This window comes from Monoraphidium neglectum (genome assembly GCF_000611645.1).
Source record: "Monoraphidium neglectum strain SAG 48.87 unplaced genomic scaffold scaffold00040, whole genome shotgun sequence".
NCBI lineage: Eukaryota > Viridiplantae > Chlorophyta > Chlorophyceae > Sphaeropleales > Selenastraceae > Monoraphidium > Monoraphidium neglectum.
Window position 1 is genome coordinate 23,147 of NW_014013588.1, and position 16,959 is coordinate 40,105.

The 16,959-nt window shown below is 64.2% G+C and overlaps 1 protein-coding gene across 1 annotated transcript; it reads right to left on the reverse strand.

Annotated features, from left to right (window-relative positions):
* Positions 1 to 190: 190 nt before the first annotated feature.
* Positions 191 to 16,552, reverse strand: MNEG_0491 (Dynein heavy chain 1, axonemal; the record flags this gene model as incomplete). Its single annotated transcript, XM_014051027.1, has 41 exons — positions 191 to 300; positions 535 to 754; positions 970 to 1,106; positions 1,293 to 1,488; positions 1,819 to 1,903; positions 2,071 to 2,427; positions 2,583 to 2,795; positions 2,980 to 3,402; positions 3,655 to 3,778; positions 4,021 to 4,395; positions 4,564 to 4,768; positions 5,047 to 5,193; positions 5,528 to 5,677; positions 5,822 to 5,992; positions 6,183 to 6,264; positions 6,460 to 6,595; positions 6,805 to 6,935; positions 7,142 to 7,305; positions 7,504 to 8,025; positions 8,184 to 8,469; positions 8,770 to 8,866; positions 9,315 to 9,475; positions 9,691 to 9,840; positions 10,042 to 10,133; positions 10,328 to 10,558; positions 10,819 to 11,075; positions 11,289 to 11,380; positions 11,542 to 11,612; positions 11,851 to 11,937; positions 12,113 to 12,371; positions 12,650 to 12,706; positions 12,864 to 12,932; positions 13,128 to 13,312; positions 13,466 to 13,846; positions 13,982 to 14,073; positions 14,243 to 14,513; positions 14,700 to 14,826; positions 14,946 to 15,083; positions 15,220 to 15,395; positions 15,565 to 15,800; positions 16,546 to 16,552. 41 exons carry the CDS (start codon positions 16,550 to 16,552, stop codon positions 191 to 193), a joined length of 7,470 nt encoding a protein of 2,489 aa, XP_013906481.1.
* Positions 16,553 to 16,959: the final 407 nt, after the last annotated feature.

Genomic DNA, 16,959 nt, shown 5'->3' on the forward strand with positions numbered 1-16,959 from the left:
CGTCCTGTGTGGGGAGAACATGCATCCGGGTGCAGCCGGTTGTCTGGCAACTGTGATGCAGGGGCGGTCGCCACTGAGTGCTATGAGTTGTTGCCCAACGCACATCAGTCAGAGTTCAAGGCACAAGGGTGGTGCCTTGGGCTGAACAGGCAAAAAGAACTCACACCTGGTAGTCTGGATCGCACAACCGTTATCGTTTCACCTGGTATGTCTCTAGCAGCCGCGCGAGCCGGGCCGGGTCGGAGGGTAGCTCCTCGTACGGCCGCTGGTCGCGCGGCGCGCCCGGTTTCAGGAAGTCACCTTGAGGTGCGTTCGCGCGGTGCGGGCGGGCGACGGGACGACTCCATCGTGTCATGAGGGTTTCCAACAGCCTGAGGTTCCTTTGGCAGGCTCTGCCAAAGTGCAGAGCCGGCGCATGAAAGGGCGCGCCTACGCCAGCTGCGGCATGCACATACAAACACAGCACACCCTGGCCCTCTGAACAAGCAAGCAGGCGCCACCAATCGTCAAAATCCCCAGGCTGCCAGCCCTTACCGAAAATGACCTCCTTATCCGGGTCAAACAGCTCGGCGTACTCCTGGCGGCAGTCGAACCGCGCGCGCATCACGTCCAGCAGCGCCCCCCGCAGCCACGCCGCGTCGCCGCCGTCCACCAGGCGGTCCCCGTAGACGCGCAGGTGCTCGTGCAGCCACAGGCGCTGCAGCGCCGATCGCACGTTGGCGCCGCACTGCGCGGGCCGGACCTGGGTCATGCCCTGCGGTTAGTGGGCGCAGGTGGTATGTGTACTCATCAGGACCAATTGTACAGTAGGCGCCCGTGCCATATCGGCCTGGATTTGCAGGGACTGCACAGCCTTTGCAAGTTTGATTAGTGCAAGTGTCCCTTTTTACGTTTGCGTCCAAGGTCAGCAGACGTGATGCTGGCAATCGGAACGCACGTGGACGCGTGGGCGCGTGCGCCCCACCACACCTGCAGCGCCTTGCCGACGTCCCTGAGGCTGAAGACGTAGTGGCTGCGGCTGGGCGTGGGCAGCAGGCAGGAGGACACGCGCCGGAACACCTCCACGCTCGCCGCCACCAGCGGCTCCAGCATGCGGCTGGTGACGTCTGCAGTGCATCCCAAGATCAGTCAGGGCGGGCACCAATGAGCGCACTACGCGAGGCCGGAGTCAACTAGGATGACGTCAGGCGCAACAGCACACACTGTAGACTTTCGTCGGATTGAGGAGGTACGATTTTTAACGCAGCAAACAGCCCGCACCCAATTAATCTCAATCCCATGTGATGGCCCACCTGGAGTGAAGTGAGCCTCAAGGAATCCGCCCAGGATCGCCGTGCACACCCGCCCGACGCCCGCCTCCCCCGGAGGCGGCACCGCCAGCTGCACAAAGTGGCGCGTCAGCCGCGCGCTCATCGGCTGGCGGCCGCCGCCGGGCGGGCCGCAGGCGGCGGCCACGGCGAGGGGCGAGGTGGGCCACCACGCGAGGGACTTTCGATCGTACAGGCCGCGGCGGTCGATGAGAAGACGTAGCAGCTCAAGAGCAGGATGTGTATCATGTGTGTGAGTGTGTTTGTATGTACGGGTGGAGGGAATTGTGTTTGCATTTGTGTTGAGATTGTGTGTGAGTTTTTAGTAGAGAGAGATTGTGTGCGTGCGTGCGTGTGTGTGAATGTGTGTGTGCGCATGGGGTGTCAGAGGGTGGGTTGCAGAGCAGGCGCAGGCAGATGCTTGTGCAGGCGCAGGATTTGGCGAAGGGTGCGGCACATGCGCCAAGCACATGTACCGTCAGGGTGCATGTCATTCAGGGCGTTCCCTTACCTGAGCGCCATGCTGCTCCCTGGCTGGCAGGTTGATGTCGTCCACAAACAGCACCAGCTGCTTGCCAGGCTCCAGGGGCTCCAGCCTGCAGCAAGATTGCACCCGTGTTGGCAGGCGTGCCAACGGCGCCACGCAGGGCAGGCAAGCTACAAAATCAGGCAGTGCGCCCGCAGAGACAGGCGTTGCCTCCCCAGCAAGCGATACGCGCCCCGGGGCTAGACCCATGTGATGAGGCGGAATCGCTGCCCCCACCTGCCGCTGCGCTTCGCCAGCTTTGACTGCAGCAGCCCCTGCACCGTCCCGCAGCCCGTCAGCGCCGAGCAAGCCAGCAGCGCCGTCGCAACACCCCTGCCGCCGCCGTCCTGGCCGCCGCAGCCCCCGCCGGCGTCGAAGCCCCGGGCCATCAACTCCAGCTGGCTTGCCACGATTGTGCTCTTTCCAGCGCCGCTGTCGCCGACCAGCAGGGCGGGGCGGCCGGCTTCCAGGCAGCTGCGCAGCATGGCGCCGTACTTTTCGGTGTCGGCGGTGGGCACGAAAATGGATGAGAAGGGGGCCACGGTGTCGTAGTGGAAGGGCGGCAGGCAGTCCTCCCAGCGCACAAAGGCCGACCTGAACAAGGAGAGACATCGATGCATGTGTTTGAGAGTAATGTGCATCAAGTGACTATTGCGGTTTTTGAGCTGTGCTTGAAAATTAGCAGTACACGTGTCCATATGTGTGCCGACGAAGCATCAAGAGGCTTTTGGGGGCCGGCCGGCACCAACCTCTTGACATCCAGCCGGTAGTCAAACACGGTGCCCGCGCCCGCAGGGTAGTTGGCGGAGCCGTTCAGCAGCTTCCTGGCGGCCTGGTCAAAGCTGTCGCGGCTGGCCGCGTCGAGGTTGCCTCCCAGGCCCCAGACGACGGCGTAGGCGGTCATGTACTGCAGGGATACCCGCTGGGCATCTGTGAGCGGCCCCGTCTCCAGGCAGTGCCGCCTGGCAGGGTGCGATCGAGCAGGGCACGGTCAATTACAATGAGGGTTTTGAGAGCTTGGCGTGGGTGCATTGATGTGCAATTGGAGCTCTGTGGATCTCAGGCACGAATTGCGCCTGTTCTAACCCGCCCGGCTATTAGGACGGCGCTTGGCAGTGGGTCATGTGCGCCCACAACGAGCCTCACCCCTCGGTCTCCAGCAAGCGCCCGAGCAGCGTCGCCGCCGCCTGCACCAAGCCCACATCGACCGTCGCGACGGCCTCCTTGCCGCGCGCGCGCACCCACGCCAGCAGCGGGTCGACCCACGCGTCGAGCAGCGACCACAGGAACTCCTGGACTGGCTCCAGCTGTGGCCCCGCAGGGCCGCACCCGTCCTCCTGCTGACGAGGCTGCGGCGGTGTAGATGGGGGATCCTCAGCAGCGCAGTCGGTAGGAGGTACGGCCTCGCCCACGGCTTCGCTCCCCTGCGGCTGCCAACCCGACACACGCTGGTCAGGGTCGCAGCCCGCATCGTCGGTGGTGGCCGCTTTGAGGGGGAGCGCCTGCAGCCAGCTGCGGGCGAAGGGTCGCCACCCGACGGCGCCGGGCGGCATGTAGACCATGCCGCACCTGTGAGTGTGTGCGGTGGGGCATGTTGGGGGCCATGGCGCAAGTAGGTGTGGTGGAGACAGCTCACACCCATGTTACTGGTGCTGATCTCCTTGCCACTGACGATGATGAGCTTAACGATCACTCCATTATGGTATTGTAATGAGTAACGCTGCGTCTATGACATGGCGCCCGCAGATATGAGCAGGGCCGGCCCGGTTGCACTGCCTTGCCGCCGGCATCGGCACCGCACACAATCGCTTCCACGCGCACCTGCTGACTGTTGCGGGTGACGCGTGCTGCAGGCCCTCCACCTCGAACAGCATCCGCATGCGCCGTGGATCAAGGCGGATGCGCTCCCCATTGGGCAGGCAGAGCATGCAGTTGTCGTCGAGCACTGCGGTGCGGTGGAGGAAAAGGGGGAGGGGCGAATGACAGTATGAGGACGGCGGGGTGGAGAATGGGGTTTGAGGAGACAGAGGGCGGCAGCAAGGCTGGGCAAGATCAAAGTTATAACGAGTGTGAAGCTTGGTGAGATGCTGAGCCTGATTGTGCCCTTATCACTTCTGGAAGAGACGATTCAGCTGTTGCTTAGCTGAGTCATGATACGCTCGCAAACCACTGGAAATCCATCCTCACCTGTGTTCATGCTCTCAATCCAAAGCGCGTCCACTGGCCCATCAAACACCACCCAGTCCTGCTGCCCCTCCACGCCCGCTGCAGCGGCTGCTGCAGCCGCCGCCGTTGCGCTCCGCACGACTGCAGAGGCGAGGCCGTCCCGCCACTCGCCGGTCGAGGGGTTGTAGCTGCCGTACAATTCTGCCAGCTCCAAGCTCTTGGGGTTGAGCAGCACAACCTCGACAGCAGACCTGAGCGGCGGCGCCTCGTCCGCGCCGCCCGAGAGCTGGTTGTGGTGCTGAGGGGAGGGCTGCGCCTCCGGCAGCGAGTACTTGGGTCCATGCAGCAGGTTCAGAGCTGCCTGCAGGGCCTCGTGGCAGGTTGTCTTGCCGCTCCCTGCATTGACGGGGTGCTGGTGACCTTGGGACCCGAACCCCTCGTGCGGCTACAAACAGGCCTTAGGATGTTCCATGATGATGCCAGGCTCTGCTGTGCACACCTTTTCTGTTTGAACAAAGCCTTAGCCCCACTCCGCATCAAGCGGACACGCGTGCGTAACCCCACCTGCTTGCCCGACGATCATGACGCCAAACCTCACGCCCAGCGTCTCCCTCAGCTGCACGGCCTTCACCACCAGCCCCTCGGCCGCCTGCAGCCCGCGGGACAACAGCGCCGCCGCCAGCGCGCGCCGCAGCTCGCCGGCGCGCAGCGCGGGCGGGGCGGCCGCCGGGAAGAGGTCTGATATGATTGACTCGAACAGCACACCATCCTGCAGAAAGGGGGACCAGGGGTCAAACAAGGTTGGATTGTGGGGATGGACGCACTGCAAGAGTGGGGTAACGGCCTTGCGCTCACCAGCCCCCGGGTTTGCGGTGTTGCAGTCAAAAGGTCAAGCAGGCAGCAAGGGCAGCAGGCGGCGCCCGGGAACGCGGCCGCCAGCCTGCATGAGAAAGGCAAGAGGCGCCAGCACATGCAGCAATCCTAGTCCCAATCCTAGCACACCCTTTTGTGCCAGTGCTTTCCCCGCGAATGATTTGCCGCGCCCACCTCTGACGTCAGCTTTGGGAGGTTGGCATCCCGCATGGCGGCGATGAGCACCGCGTCCTCGTCATCGCTGTCTGGTGCGGCGCGCTTGGCGGCGCCAGCCATCAGCAGGACGCTCTTGAGGGCCCTCATGCCAAAGTCGTAGTGGTCCTTTGCAGTGAGTTGCCGGGGTTTCAGACGGGCGGATGGGCAGGAGACGCGGGAAGGGGAATGCAGAGACGATTGGTGGAAGGCACGAGCAGTCATTCAGCTGACATGGAGGTGAGCACATGTGCTTGTTAGTTACCTACCCAGCTCCAAGTCCTTACAGCACTACAAAACGTGAATTCCTGCCTTCAAGGTCCAACGTTGCAGCCCCTTCGCCCATGCGGCACGAGGGTCGCCCACCCTATCAGCACCCCGCCTCCCCTGCATGCCGCTGCCCTCCTTGCTCTTCTCTGCCCTCCCTGCCCTCCCGCCGCTCTCCCTGCAGCCCCCACCAAACCTGTCTGGAGAGCTGCTCCTCCGCGATGCGGTAGAGCGCCGTCATCTTGCCGGCCAGGCGGCGGGCGTCGCTGAACCCCTCGGCAAACAGCGTCACCTCCGCCACCAGGGCGCAGTCAGGGGCCACCATCGCCACGGGTCGGAACAGGGCCTGGCGCGCGCATTCACATGGAGCACCGTTTGAGGGGCTGGAGGCGGACGGCGCAGCGGCTCGTGCCAAGTGCTATCGTGATGGTCATGAACTGCATTGCAATGACAACTGTTTGTCGAGGAAAAGGCAAGCACCCTTGCTCACCTTCAGGTTGTCTGGCAGTTCTGTGCGGCCGGCGTAGCCGGGGTTCATCGTCACAAACACGCCGCACCCCGGCAGCACGCGCATCTCGCGGCCCTCAAACACTACGCGCTCCGCGCAGGTGCGCAGCGCGGACTGCAGCGCGTGCAGCTGCTGCGCGACGACGGACAGCACCTGGTTTGGTGGGATTGGCGGCGACAGGCGAACCCGCAGCGTCAAGCAGGGCGGCAAGCAAGTGCAACCCTGTTTGCCTGCGTGAAAATCAGGGGTGGCCTGGCTTGATCCTGGTTCATGGCAGACCATACGTCAAGCAGGATGTCTGCGGACTACTTGCGCTCCCCAGAAATCGCTCCCTTCCCCTCACCTCCACGTTGATGCGGTTGAATTCGTCAAAGCAGGCCCACGCCCCTGCTTGGGCCAGCCCCCTGAAGAACTTGGCCATGAACCTGTGCACCGCGCGGCGCAGGGGAAGCCTTGCTGACTCGTGCAACAGCCCCATTCCTGTCGCCAAACAAGAGGTGAGCTCGGTGGCAGGCGATTGAGAGATGCCATATGTGCTGCAAGCACCCGCATGGCCCGCGGCACTAAGGCGCTGACAGCACCACCTCCCCCTCCACCGGCAGGTCATCAAGCCGACACACAGCTGCATCCCCACAGGCAACAGCACCGCCCCCGCGCATGCGTGCCTGTGATCCAGGTGCTCTGCGCAGTTGAATACGACCACCTGCGCCCCCAGGGCCTTCCCAAGGTCCTTGACCGTCTCGGTCTTGCCAGTGCCTGGGTCAAACGAGGGGCGATCGGCAGCCGTACAGAGTGCATGATTGGTCTTGCACACCAGCGGCGCGCAGGTGCCGCACGTGAGGAAAGGAGGCGTGCACGGATGCTGCGACATGGCTCATACAAGTAGGCGATGCGGGCAGGGCTGAGCGACTGAGTTGGGACCCGCAGCGCCCGGGCGCCGAGCGGGCTCCCGAGCAGCGACGCACCTGCGGGACCTGCCGGGGCGCCGCCCAGCCGCAGGCGCAGCGCCCCCGTGAGCGTGAGGTAGCACCTGTCTGTCGTGGGCGTCACCACCAGGCGCGGCTGGGCCCCCAAGTACTCGTAGGCATAGTCAAACCTTCGGGCGGGTGAGGGGTTGTTGAGCGGGAGCACGATGAGTCGGCACGTGACGTGTGATGGCTGACGTCACCATCAAAAGCCAAGAACGCTCATGAACCCCCGACTGGCTGTCCTGCACGGCTCCAGCTGAGGATAAGCTCCCGCTTGTTGCCACTCACAGGGCCCATCCACAACCACCAGGGTTGCCAAAAGTTGCACACCCACCTGGCGCTGACGTGGCGCACCACCACCATGTCCGTGTCGCGATCAAACTCATACCGCAGCCGCGCCTGCCACGCAAAGTCGGCCGGCGACGCCGCGCGCGCCTCGGCCAGGTGGCGGGCCACGTCTCGGTTGTGCACGTCGATGGTGATGAGCGCCACGGCGGACTGGCGGCAGGGCGTTGGGTCAGGGGCATGTGGTTGCAAGAAGCAATGGTTTGACCAGACAATTGCTGCCAGAGAGCGAAATGCTGAAAGCCCTTGGTGCTGCTCAAGGTGATGGGCTGACTTTGCATGATTAAGCCGGCCCGCGCTGCATGATGACGACGGCACCACATGCATCGCACCAAAAGGGAACCCGCTCACCCTCCGCTGCAGCTCCGTCAGCCCGCCCCTCACGAGCCGAATCATGTCCTCCAGCTGCTCTCCGCACCGCCGCTCGAGGTCCCCGAGCGATGCCCCAGCCGCGGCCCCGCGCGTGACGTCCCCGGCCGCAGCCGCCTCCAGCGCCGCCTCCGCAGCGTGGCACCAGAAAACGTTGGAAATGACGATTGCCAGCTGAGCCGGCTGGTGCAGCGCCCACTGGCCGCGCGACATCAGCCCCCATCCACCAGCCTGCAGCTCTTCGCGGCCCTGCCGAGCCTGGCCGCCCGCTGCGCTCATGCCGCCGCCGCCGCCGCCGCTGCGGACCCCAGGCTCGCTGACAGTGCCTCCTACCCAGCCACTGGCGAGGCCAGAGGACACCTCCGGGCCGAGGGAGGCTTCGCCCACAATCGCCATCCCTGGCAGCTGGGCGTATTCGCGCACGCAGCGGCGCGCCTCGGCCTTGAGCGCCAAGCGCATGCCGCCCTCCACGGCGCCCAGCCAGCTCTCCACCAGGCCCCTGGCCTGGTGTGTGGTTATTCAGAACGCGCAGTGCATTGTTTTCATGGACCAGTTGATCCAGACAACATCATCGAGTAAGGTGAGCAACATGGCAGCAAGAAAGGCAAGGTGAGCATGCACCTCCTCCTAACCAAGGAGAGGAAGTGCAAGGCAACACCCACCTTGACGGCCTTCCCAAAGGCCAGGCGCTCCCCTTCAGGGCTCAGCAGCCCCACCACCTCCGGCGCCGGCCGCACGCCATGCACCGCAGCTGTGGCCGCCCCCGCCCCCGGCCCCAGCGCGGCTGCCGGCGCCTGGGGCGGCGCGGCGGCCTCTGGGGAGGCGCCGGACGCAAAGTCGAGGGCGCGGACGCCCTCAAAGCACTTGTTGATGTGTGGTTGCACTGCTGCTGGGTTCTTCGCCTGCGCCAGAATGTCCAGAAGCTCCTCGTTGGACAGGAAATAGAGCCTTGGGGGGTGGCATGAGAACAAGGGTGAGTGGTCACGCGTCCGCCATATTGATGGAAGGACGATGGATGGAGGAAGGGGGGGGGGTGCGCTCGCATGGTACGAGCCATTCTCACAATTGTTGGGCCATACACAATGGCCACGAGGCCAGCAAGGCAGCCCATGGCAGTGCTTTGAAACGGCAGGGCGTCACAGGTGGTGAGGCGGTGTTGCGGCACCTCAGCAAAAGGGGAGCGTCCACGCAATGGCTGCCAGGGTTTGCCCGGCCACCCTGCCGGCAGAGAGGACACTCTGGGGACACCTGGGGAACGCCGTCCTCTTGGCCTCAAGGTAGTCCTCCAGCGCCTTGTTCACCTCCTCAAGGGTGGCGCCACACTTGGCCAGGGCCTCCAGCCAACCTGAAGGCCGCGGGGCCGGGGTTGAAGAGGGTCAAGGGTGACGGTTGCTGGAAGTGGGGGATTGGGGGCCGGTGACGGGCGTGGTTTGACTGGGAGGGCCCCGAGCTGCGGTGTGGTCTTGCGTTGCGGCGTCTGGCGGGGTGCATGTGTGGGGCCTGGCGTGGGGCCCTTGCAAGCCAAGCACTGCGTGTGGTGCACTGAAGCCCGGGCCGAGCCCCGCGCTGCCCACCAGGGGTGGTGCCGGCGGCGAGGGCGTCTGGGCGGTCGTGGGTGCGACGCATGATGTCTTTAAACGCCTTGTCCACCTTTCCACGGTGTTGTGAGGGAAGCGGGCAGAGTGTGTTGGAGTTTGAAAACAAGCTGGATGTGGACATCAAGCGGCTGAGGCCCGCGGCAAAGGCTAGAGAGCAACCTGCCAGCGCGCCTCCCTCCAAAAAGTCAACTCAACTGACCTGCGCGAAGGCGCGCGCCTCGGCGGGCAGCTGTCGCTGTATGTCCGGCGCCGCGAACACCGGCTCCAGCGCCAGCCAGCCGCGCTGAACGTCCAGCCACGCCTCCAGCGTCGAGCGCAGCAGGCGCAGCTGGCGGTCAAGACGGTCGACGTCGGCCCTGGCGGGAGGCGGATGACGGGCCCAGCGGACAGTGCAACACAGCCCAGGAGGTCCTGCTCGTCAGCCGCATGGCGTGGCCCGTCCCCGAACCAATCCAGACCCATGGATCATCGAATGATTCCTGTCAAATGCCCACCCTAGGGTCAGATCACACCCACAAACCCTGTACAATGACATCATTTTGTCGAGCCACGCGAGGAAACGCGCACCCACCTGACGCCCCCGACGTATCTGCTGGCGGCGATGGCGGCCAGTGCAATGAGGGAGTCCTCCAGCAGCTGGCTGACGTCGTCGGTGCCGGCCAGCAGCCAGGTGTCCTTCGCATCGCGGTAGGCACGCACGCCAAACTCGACGCCGCGCCACCTGGCACGCGGAATGGTGTGAGGGGCCTATTGAGCACGCCGCCCAGGCTCAAGCGGCCGCCGGGGGGAGACTTACAGGTCGGGCCCCCAGCAGCACTGGGCACAAATTAACGCGTTTTGCGCCCCCTGAAGGAAGGCGCGTGGGGGGGTTTGAGTCTGCAAGCCTGGCCTGCGTATTGCCGGACGCCTGCCCCAGGCTCACTTGCCCGCCACCCTGTCGAGCAGCCCCTCCAGCGCCGCCTCCTGGCTGGCCTCGTAGCTGATCTGCACCAGCTGCTCCCTGTGGTCCACCGCCTGCGAATCAGAACGCGGCCAATCATGCGTCACGCACCAAACCCTGTGAGGGGCACCCTCGACACCAGGGACAGCCAGACGACGCTGGCGCTAGGCGTTTTCTGCTAGGCACAGATGAATCAGCGGGACCACCCTCGGAGGAAAGGCAGCGGCAGCTGCCGCCTGCACACGCCGGCCCCCGAGGCCAAACTCACCCCGATCGCCAGGACGTCTGAGAGCGCCTTCTCCTCCCTCTTCTCGAGCCCGGCCCCCAACAGCTCCCCGATGGCGCCCCAGTGGCGCTCCCGGAGATCGGCGTTGCGCAGCGCGGTCACCGCTGGCAGCGCAAGCTGCCAATTCGAGACGCCGGCGCGGAGCGCCGCGGCGACGGGGTTGGGCGGCAGGCCGGCCTCCAGGCGGCGGCAGAGGCTGTGGGCGCGCTCGACCTGGGAGCATGGGCAAAGGGGTGTGATGTAATTGGGTAGGCAGGTTGGAAGGCGACGCTGCACGGGTGCGGGAGTTTGTTGGGTCCAACACAGGGCCCCAACTGACAAATCTGTGTCGCTCAAACAGCATGTAGATTAGTCAATAGGTCAAAGCATTGAACCCTGGGTCATGGTTGAGGGTCTACCTATCCCAAACCCCAAATCTAAAACCACTTCATCTGGATCAAAAGCACCTTATTATGTTGAGCGCATTCCCCCACCTGCTCCTCTATGCCTGGAACGTCCAGGGCGAACAGCCTCTGCTCCACCCACGCGTGCGACGCCTCGTTCCACTCGCGCAGCCCGCGCCACAGCGCCGCCTTCAACTCCACCTCCGCGGCCACCTCCCCGAGGGCCTCCCATGCGGGCGGGTCGCCGCCGCATAGCGCCTGCAGCTCGCTGATGCGTGCGGCCGCCTCCTGCTGCGCCTGGACGCGGCGCAGCAGGTCGGCGGTCACGTCCTCCATGCAAGGTGCGTCTGCGGATCAGCGATTTGGCAACGGCAACTTCATAAAACATTGTCAGCTTGGATTCCAAAGGATTCAACCAAAAGCCAGTGGAGCTTAGCTGGTGATGCTGTGAGGTTGTATTGATAGGGGTCAAGAGCGATTGCAGCGGCACACTCCCGCCGCGGCGAAGCTCGGCCGGCCGACGAGATGCCCTGTAATCAGCGATTCCTGCGACAGCCCACCTTGGCTTTCGGATAGCAGAGCCTCGCTGCTGGTCTCCGCCTTGACGACCGCGACCGCCTGCATCAGGGCAGCCTCGGACTCAACCAGCTCCCTGAGGCAATCCATGGCGATTCAAGACGGGTGGGATGCAGTATACTTGGCAGTCGGGAGAAAAGTCCTATCAGCATGGCTTCAAAAACATGTGAAACCTGACACATAGTTATCAAGACCATTCAGTTGCGAGAGACCCCGTGCGGCCGCCCATCGCCCCACCTCCTGAAGCGCTCCGCCAGCCGCTCCTTGGCGGCCTCCGCCGCCCACACGGCGTCACGCAGCGCCCACAACTGGGCACGGAGGGGGGTTCGGGCCACGTCATTGCCGTCGATCCCAGCCAAGCGGAATCCCTTGCGTTCAGCAGCAACCAACCACAGCCTCAACATTTTTGGCGGACAGTATTTGGCAGTCATGCGTGCCCTTCCACGTCGATTCCGGCAGCATTCTGGCGCCCTCAACGCCCGTCTCATGAAGCACCCCCCCCCCTCGCCGCTATCTGCAGCGTGTGTCCTCCCCGCATCCACGCACCTCCCCGTCCAATCCCGCCGCCGCCTCCCTGTCCTCCTGCGCCAGCTGAACCCCAAACTCTGACATGAGCTCGTAATGGGCCACCACCTGGCCGCAGCAGTATTTGAGGGCAGCCCCACGCATTAGGATCACTCCAGCAGACAAGGTTGCAGACTGAAGGCCTGGAGAGCATCCATACCAATGGCAAACCCATCACGTGATAGCCGGCCAGTCCGATGCAAACCCACTCTCAGGATCACAACATCCAGATGACAGCGCTCACATCATCGTGCCGCCTGTCCAGCTCCTGCCTCCGCGCCTCCACCCGCCTCACGAGCTCGAGGTGCGCCACGAACTCCTCCGCGCTGCCGGGAGGCCGTGCTACCGCGTCGGCGAGCGACCGGACGTCGGCGACAAACGCGCGGCAGGCGGCGCGCGCGAGGTCCGGCAGCGGGGAGTGCACCTCGGAGATGCAGCGCTGGGGGGAGGGCTCCAGGGCGGCGGCCAGGCGGGCCTGGTGGACCTGCAGGATGCCCAGATGCCTGGAGATTAGGGGTGCGCCAGGTGGGCTGTTGGTCAGCAATTGTGATGCGTAACTGGAGTTTCTACACTGATCACACTTCTACGCTGATGGACTCCTTTGGATTTCTATACACGCTATTAAGCGGATATGTACGAGGGGGTCTCAATCAAATAACTTGTGCATTCGTCAACGGCCGCACCGCAGCAGCTGTGCCCATGCCTGTGGTGTGCAGACAAGCTTTCAAACCTATGCAAAGGCATGCTGGCAGGCACTTGAGCATCTTGAAACTCTCCTTACCTGACTGGTGGCAGGCGTCGAATCTCCTCCAGCTGCGCGGCATAGGTCTTCAGATCCCTGCACGTTTCAGCCCCAATGGCCGTGCGTGGATAGTCAGCACACGGCTGCCAACACCCATGTGCTCATGCGCGAGGCCTGCTGCTACCCCAGTTGGGTACCCCCACAATACCCTGTCTTTGACACCCTTGCCGCCCCTCAAGCCCCCATGCCCCACCTCCTGAGGTCCTCAAGGCCCTTGCGGCCCTCCGCAACCTCACAAGCCAAGCCGTGACGCGAGACGCCCCTGGGGCGCGTGTAAGCGTTTGGGAGGGGTGAAATCGCTGGGTCACAGCCGCATATCTGGCTTCAAGCCAAGATTTTATGCAGCCCCAGATGACACAAGTCAAATCAACCATGGGTGCAGCCGGATTCCGCAACAACACACATGCGTGCATCCGCCGTCACAAAACGCGCGGTCCAGCAAAATCGCTCGGCCCACCTGTTTGCGCCGACGATGGCCGCCAGGTGCGCCATGCTGCCCGCGTGCCGCTGCCCCACCTTGGCGGCGGAAGCCACTGCACGTGCCAGCAGCTCCCTCAGGGCAGTTGCATCGGACTCTAGCATGGCCGGCAGCGGGCCCTCTGGGTCGGTGGCGAGGCCTCCTGGGGGTGCCTCCATGACGGCCTGCAAATTGTGAGGAGGGTGCGTAGGAGCAGGCGCATGCTCAGCAGCAGGGCTCCTGGAGTGGCCTTTGGAAGCCCAGAAAATGCACTCAAATGGCAGCTGAGATGGATTCGGAGTCAGCTGCTTTATCATTGTGTCGTACAAGCGACACACCTGAAGCTGCGGCGCTAGCAGCAGCCGAGGCACGCGCCGCGCCACCACCAGCATGCGCTTCTGCGCGCTGACCAGGGCGTCTGCAAACGCATGGATTGCGGGCTCAAACACCAGCGCGTCCCGTTGCTGGATGCCGGATGCCTCGTGCAGCAGCAGCTGGAGGCGCAGCACCGGCAGCACCACACCCCGGCCTGGCTGCTGCTGAGTTTCCTCCTGCTGCGACGGCTCACGAAGCGCGCTGGTGAGGTGTGCATGCTGCCTCCCAGCTGCTGACGCTGTGACTGCAGGGACAGGTTTGCCACTGCCAGGGACGAGGCTGCAGCTGCTGCTGCTGTACAGGTGGTTGCCAAAGAGCCCCTTAAGCTCCTCCTTGGGTGCTGCCTGCACGACAAGGTGCAGCGGGCAGTCCTAAGAAGCACAGGTGTTGACCACCGGCATGGAGCAGGCGGTTAGTGGACTCCATGAACACCAGATGAGGTACGTAACATGTAGCTGAAGCAGCCGGCAAGTAATTACCTGCATCAGTGCGTGCAGCATGTCAGCCAGGCTGCCCAACACCATGCGTCTGAGGGCCTCGGCGATGTGGAAGTCCAGCAGCCGCACAAAACCTGTAGTACGTTCAAAAGAGGGGTGATGCAGGGACCGCGCCGTCTTGCACCAAGACAGCGCTGCATTCTTATAAGTTGGCAGTGCCGTCCTTGCCTGTTGAGTGAGGCACCCAAGGTGGAGATGAGCACAGCTGGACAGCCCCACAGTGCTGTTGCGAGCGGAACTTACCTGCAATCCTCCGCTTCTCGCTCCGCCTAGCTGCCTGCACGGCGTACGACACGGCGGCGCTGTCCTCGCCTACAGCGCAGCAATCCCCTGTCGACGCCCGCCTCAACGCGGCAGCGGCAGCAGGAGCGACCGCAGACGCTGCCTGCTGCTGGCCGCCGGGCCCGGCAAGCCCCGCCGCCGATTTCGAGGGCGCAGCTGCCATCTGAGCCTCCATCGCCTGTAGGTCCGCCTCGCATGCGGCCTGCACTACTGCTAGCGCCCGCGACGACACCTGCGGCAGTGGGAATCGACGCGCACAACTCCCCAAAGCTAAGCGGTCGCAATCTTGCCATCGATGCGGAAAGCCGCAGCAAAAGTTTGAGCACAACCCCAGGGCACAACCGGTCAACATCAAGTTGTTGCAGAAAAATTTTACCTGCTGTCAACGCACAGCCGGATCTCATGCACATGCGCGCACCTGCTCAAGCTTTGCAACTGCCCCCTCGGCTGCTGCGCCGTGCAGCTCCACTAGTTCGTCGAGTGACATGGGCGCCGCCGGCTCCAACCGGTGCAGGCGGATTGCTTCCACCTCCAGGCAGGCCTCCCTGGCCAACGGAATGAGTAGGCTTGACTTGTCGCGAGCTGCCACTTGAAATTAGCCCATGGATCACATGGCGGTGAAACGCCCCAAGTGATGCAGGGCAGCTAAGGCGCGCGGTCCCACCTGACGTGCACGAGCGCCTGGCGCAGGTGCGGGTGGAGTACAAACAGGCCCGCGCAGAGGCTGCCGCTGCTGCTTGCCAATTTGCGCTGGTGCACGCTGCGCCGCCAGATGGCGAACGACTTCCACTCGCGGAACCGCCTGGGAGAGATGGGCGGGCGTGGTGCAGGCGCTTGCACTGCAAGCCCGCACAAACATCGCAGGCCTGCCGGACAGCAGCAGTCCTCCTTGCAGTCAGCGCCTGCCATTTGCTGCAAGGCGCACCGCGTCCGCGCACCTGAAGACGTGGAGCTGCATCAGCCGCCCATGGAGCCGCGCCTCGCGCCTGAACTGGGCCAACGTGAGGAACTCTGTCGCCGGCGGCGCCCCTGGCCGCGCCGTGGCTCGCGTCACGCCCGTCGCGCTGAGCGTAATGAACATCGCCAGCTGGGCCAGCTCGCTGTGTGTGGCGACCTGCACGCGCGTGTGCGCGTCAGCGTGACCGCAGCGCTGTGTCTAGCAGCCGCATAGGGCTTTCAGTCCGCTTATGGGGGATGCACTTGCAACACAGCATCCGCGCGTCACCATTCAATGTAATTTGAATGCCAAGTGGGGGGGTCACGAGATATTGTTGGCGACCGACCTCCAGGTCAAACGGGTTGAAGGGCAACGCGGCTGGGGCCGCGTGCTTCAGGTACACGAGCTCTGTCAGCTCCCCATCTTGGCCGCCCGCATCCTGCAGCCGCTGCAGCAGCCCCTCCCACGCATGGGTGCGGGCCCGCACCGCCGCCGAGTCGTACGGGTCCTCCTGGCCCCGCTGCTGCTGCTGCTGCTGCTGCTGCTGCTGCTGCTCCTGCTGCTCGCCGAGCCCGCCGGCATCTACAAGCGAAACGGGCAGCACCACTGCTGCCGCCGAGCCGGCGCAGTTGGCAGCGGGGGGCCGGGGTTGGGCTGGCGCTCCGGGCGCCGAACTGTAGCGGCCGTGCTCTGCTTTGGGAGGCGCAGCTGCCCTGCCGCCGGCAGTGCTGATGGACGAAGCCTCCTGTGATGGCCCTGCTGTTCCTGGAGCAACATTCATAGCCAATGCTGTGGGCTGTGGGGACGCAGACGCCGCCCTGACCATAGGTTGGGATATTGGGGACACTCGTCGTGGCAGGGCAGACAGCGGCGTAGAGCGCTCGCTCTGCAGGGCTTGGTGCACAGATGGCTGCCAGGATGGCTGCTGCTGCTGCAGCTGCTGCTGCTGCTGCTGCTGTTGCTGTTGCTGCTGCTGCTGCTGCTGCTGCAGCTTCTGCTCGAAACCGTCAGGGGAGGGCGTGTCCCGTAACACCCCTAATCGCTGCCATGCCCCGCTTTCGCTGAAGTGCCCGAGCGGCGGGGTGCGCATGCGAGCGAGCGGCGGCAGTCGGTCTTCAGCTGCCGTTGAGCTCATGCGCCTGGCGCCGCACATCGCCGGCGCCACACGCTGCTGCTGCTGCTGCTGCTGCTGCTGCTCCTGCCATACAGGCACGTCGACTGCCTGGGGGCTGTCTCGGCCTCCAGACCTGTGAGTGCTGGTAGCTGCGAAGCAGGCCAGCATGGCATGGCTAAGAAGTGGTCATGATGGGATAGTGCAAACACTCACAAGCCATTTCGCAAGGCAGTTGCACAAGTTCTGGAAATTTCCAACATGAGCCAACTCTTGTCTTGGGTGACCTAGCTGTTGGCTCACCCGATGCGGCTCTTCGGGTCGGCGGGATCGGCACTTGCAGAGTGTCCGGCGTCGATGCAGCCGCAAAAGCCTTGATCGGAAGCCGCGGCAGACCAGACGGCGCTGCGCTACCGTCTGCTGTGCCCTCATGGCGTGTGAGCCGGCCGCTAGGGATCTGCTTCCCCTGTGGGTGTGTTGGCAGTGAGACGCCAGTGCGCCGAGTGGCGCAGTTGGCGGTCGGGCGGCCGTGCCTCGATCCGGCCGGGCGGAGCCAACTGCAGCACTATGCGAATCTCTCACTATATATGTATGCATTAAAGCACAAAATAATGCGAAGGAAGCGGCAGA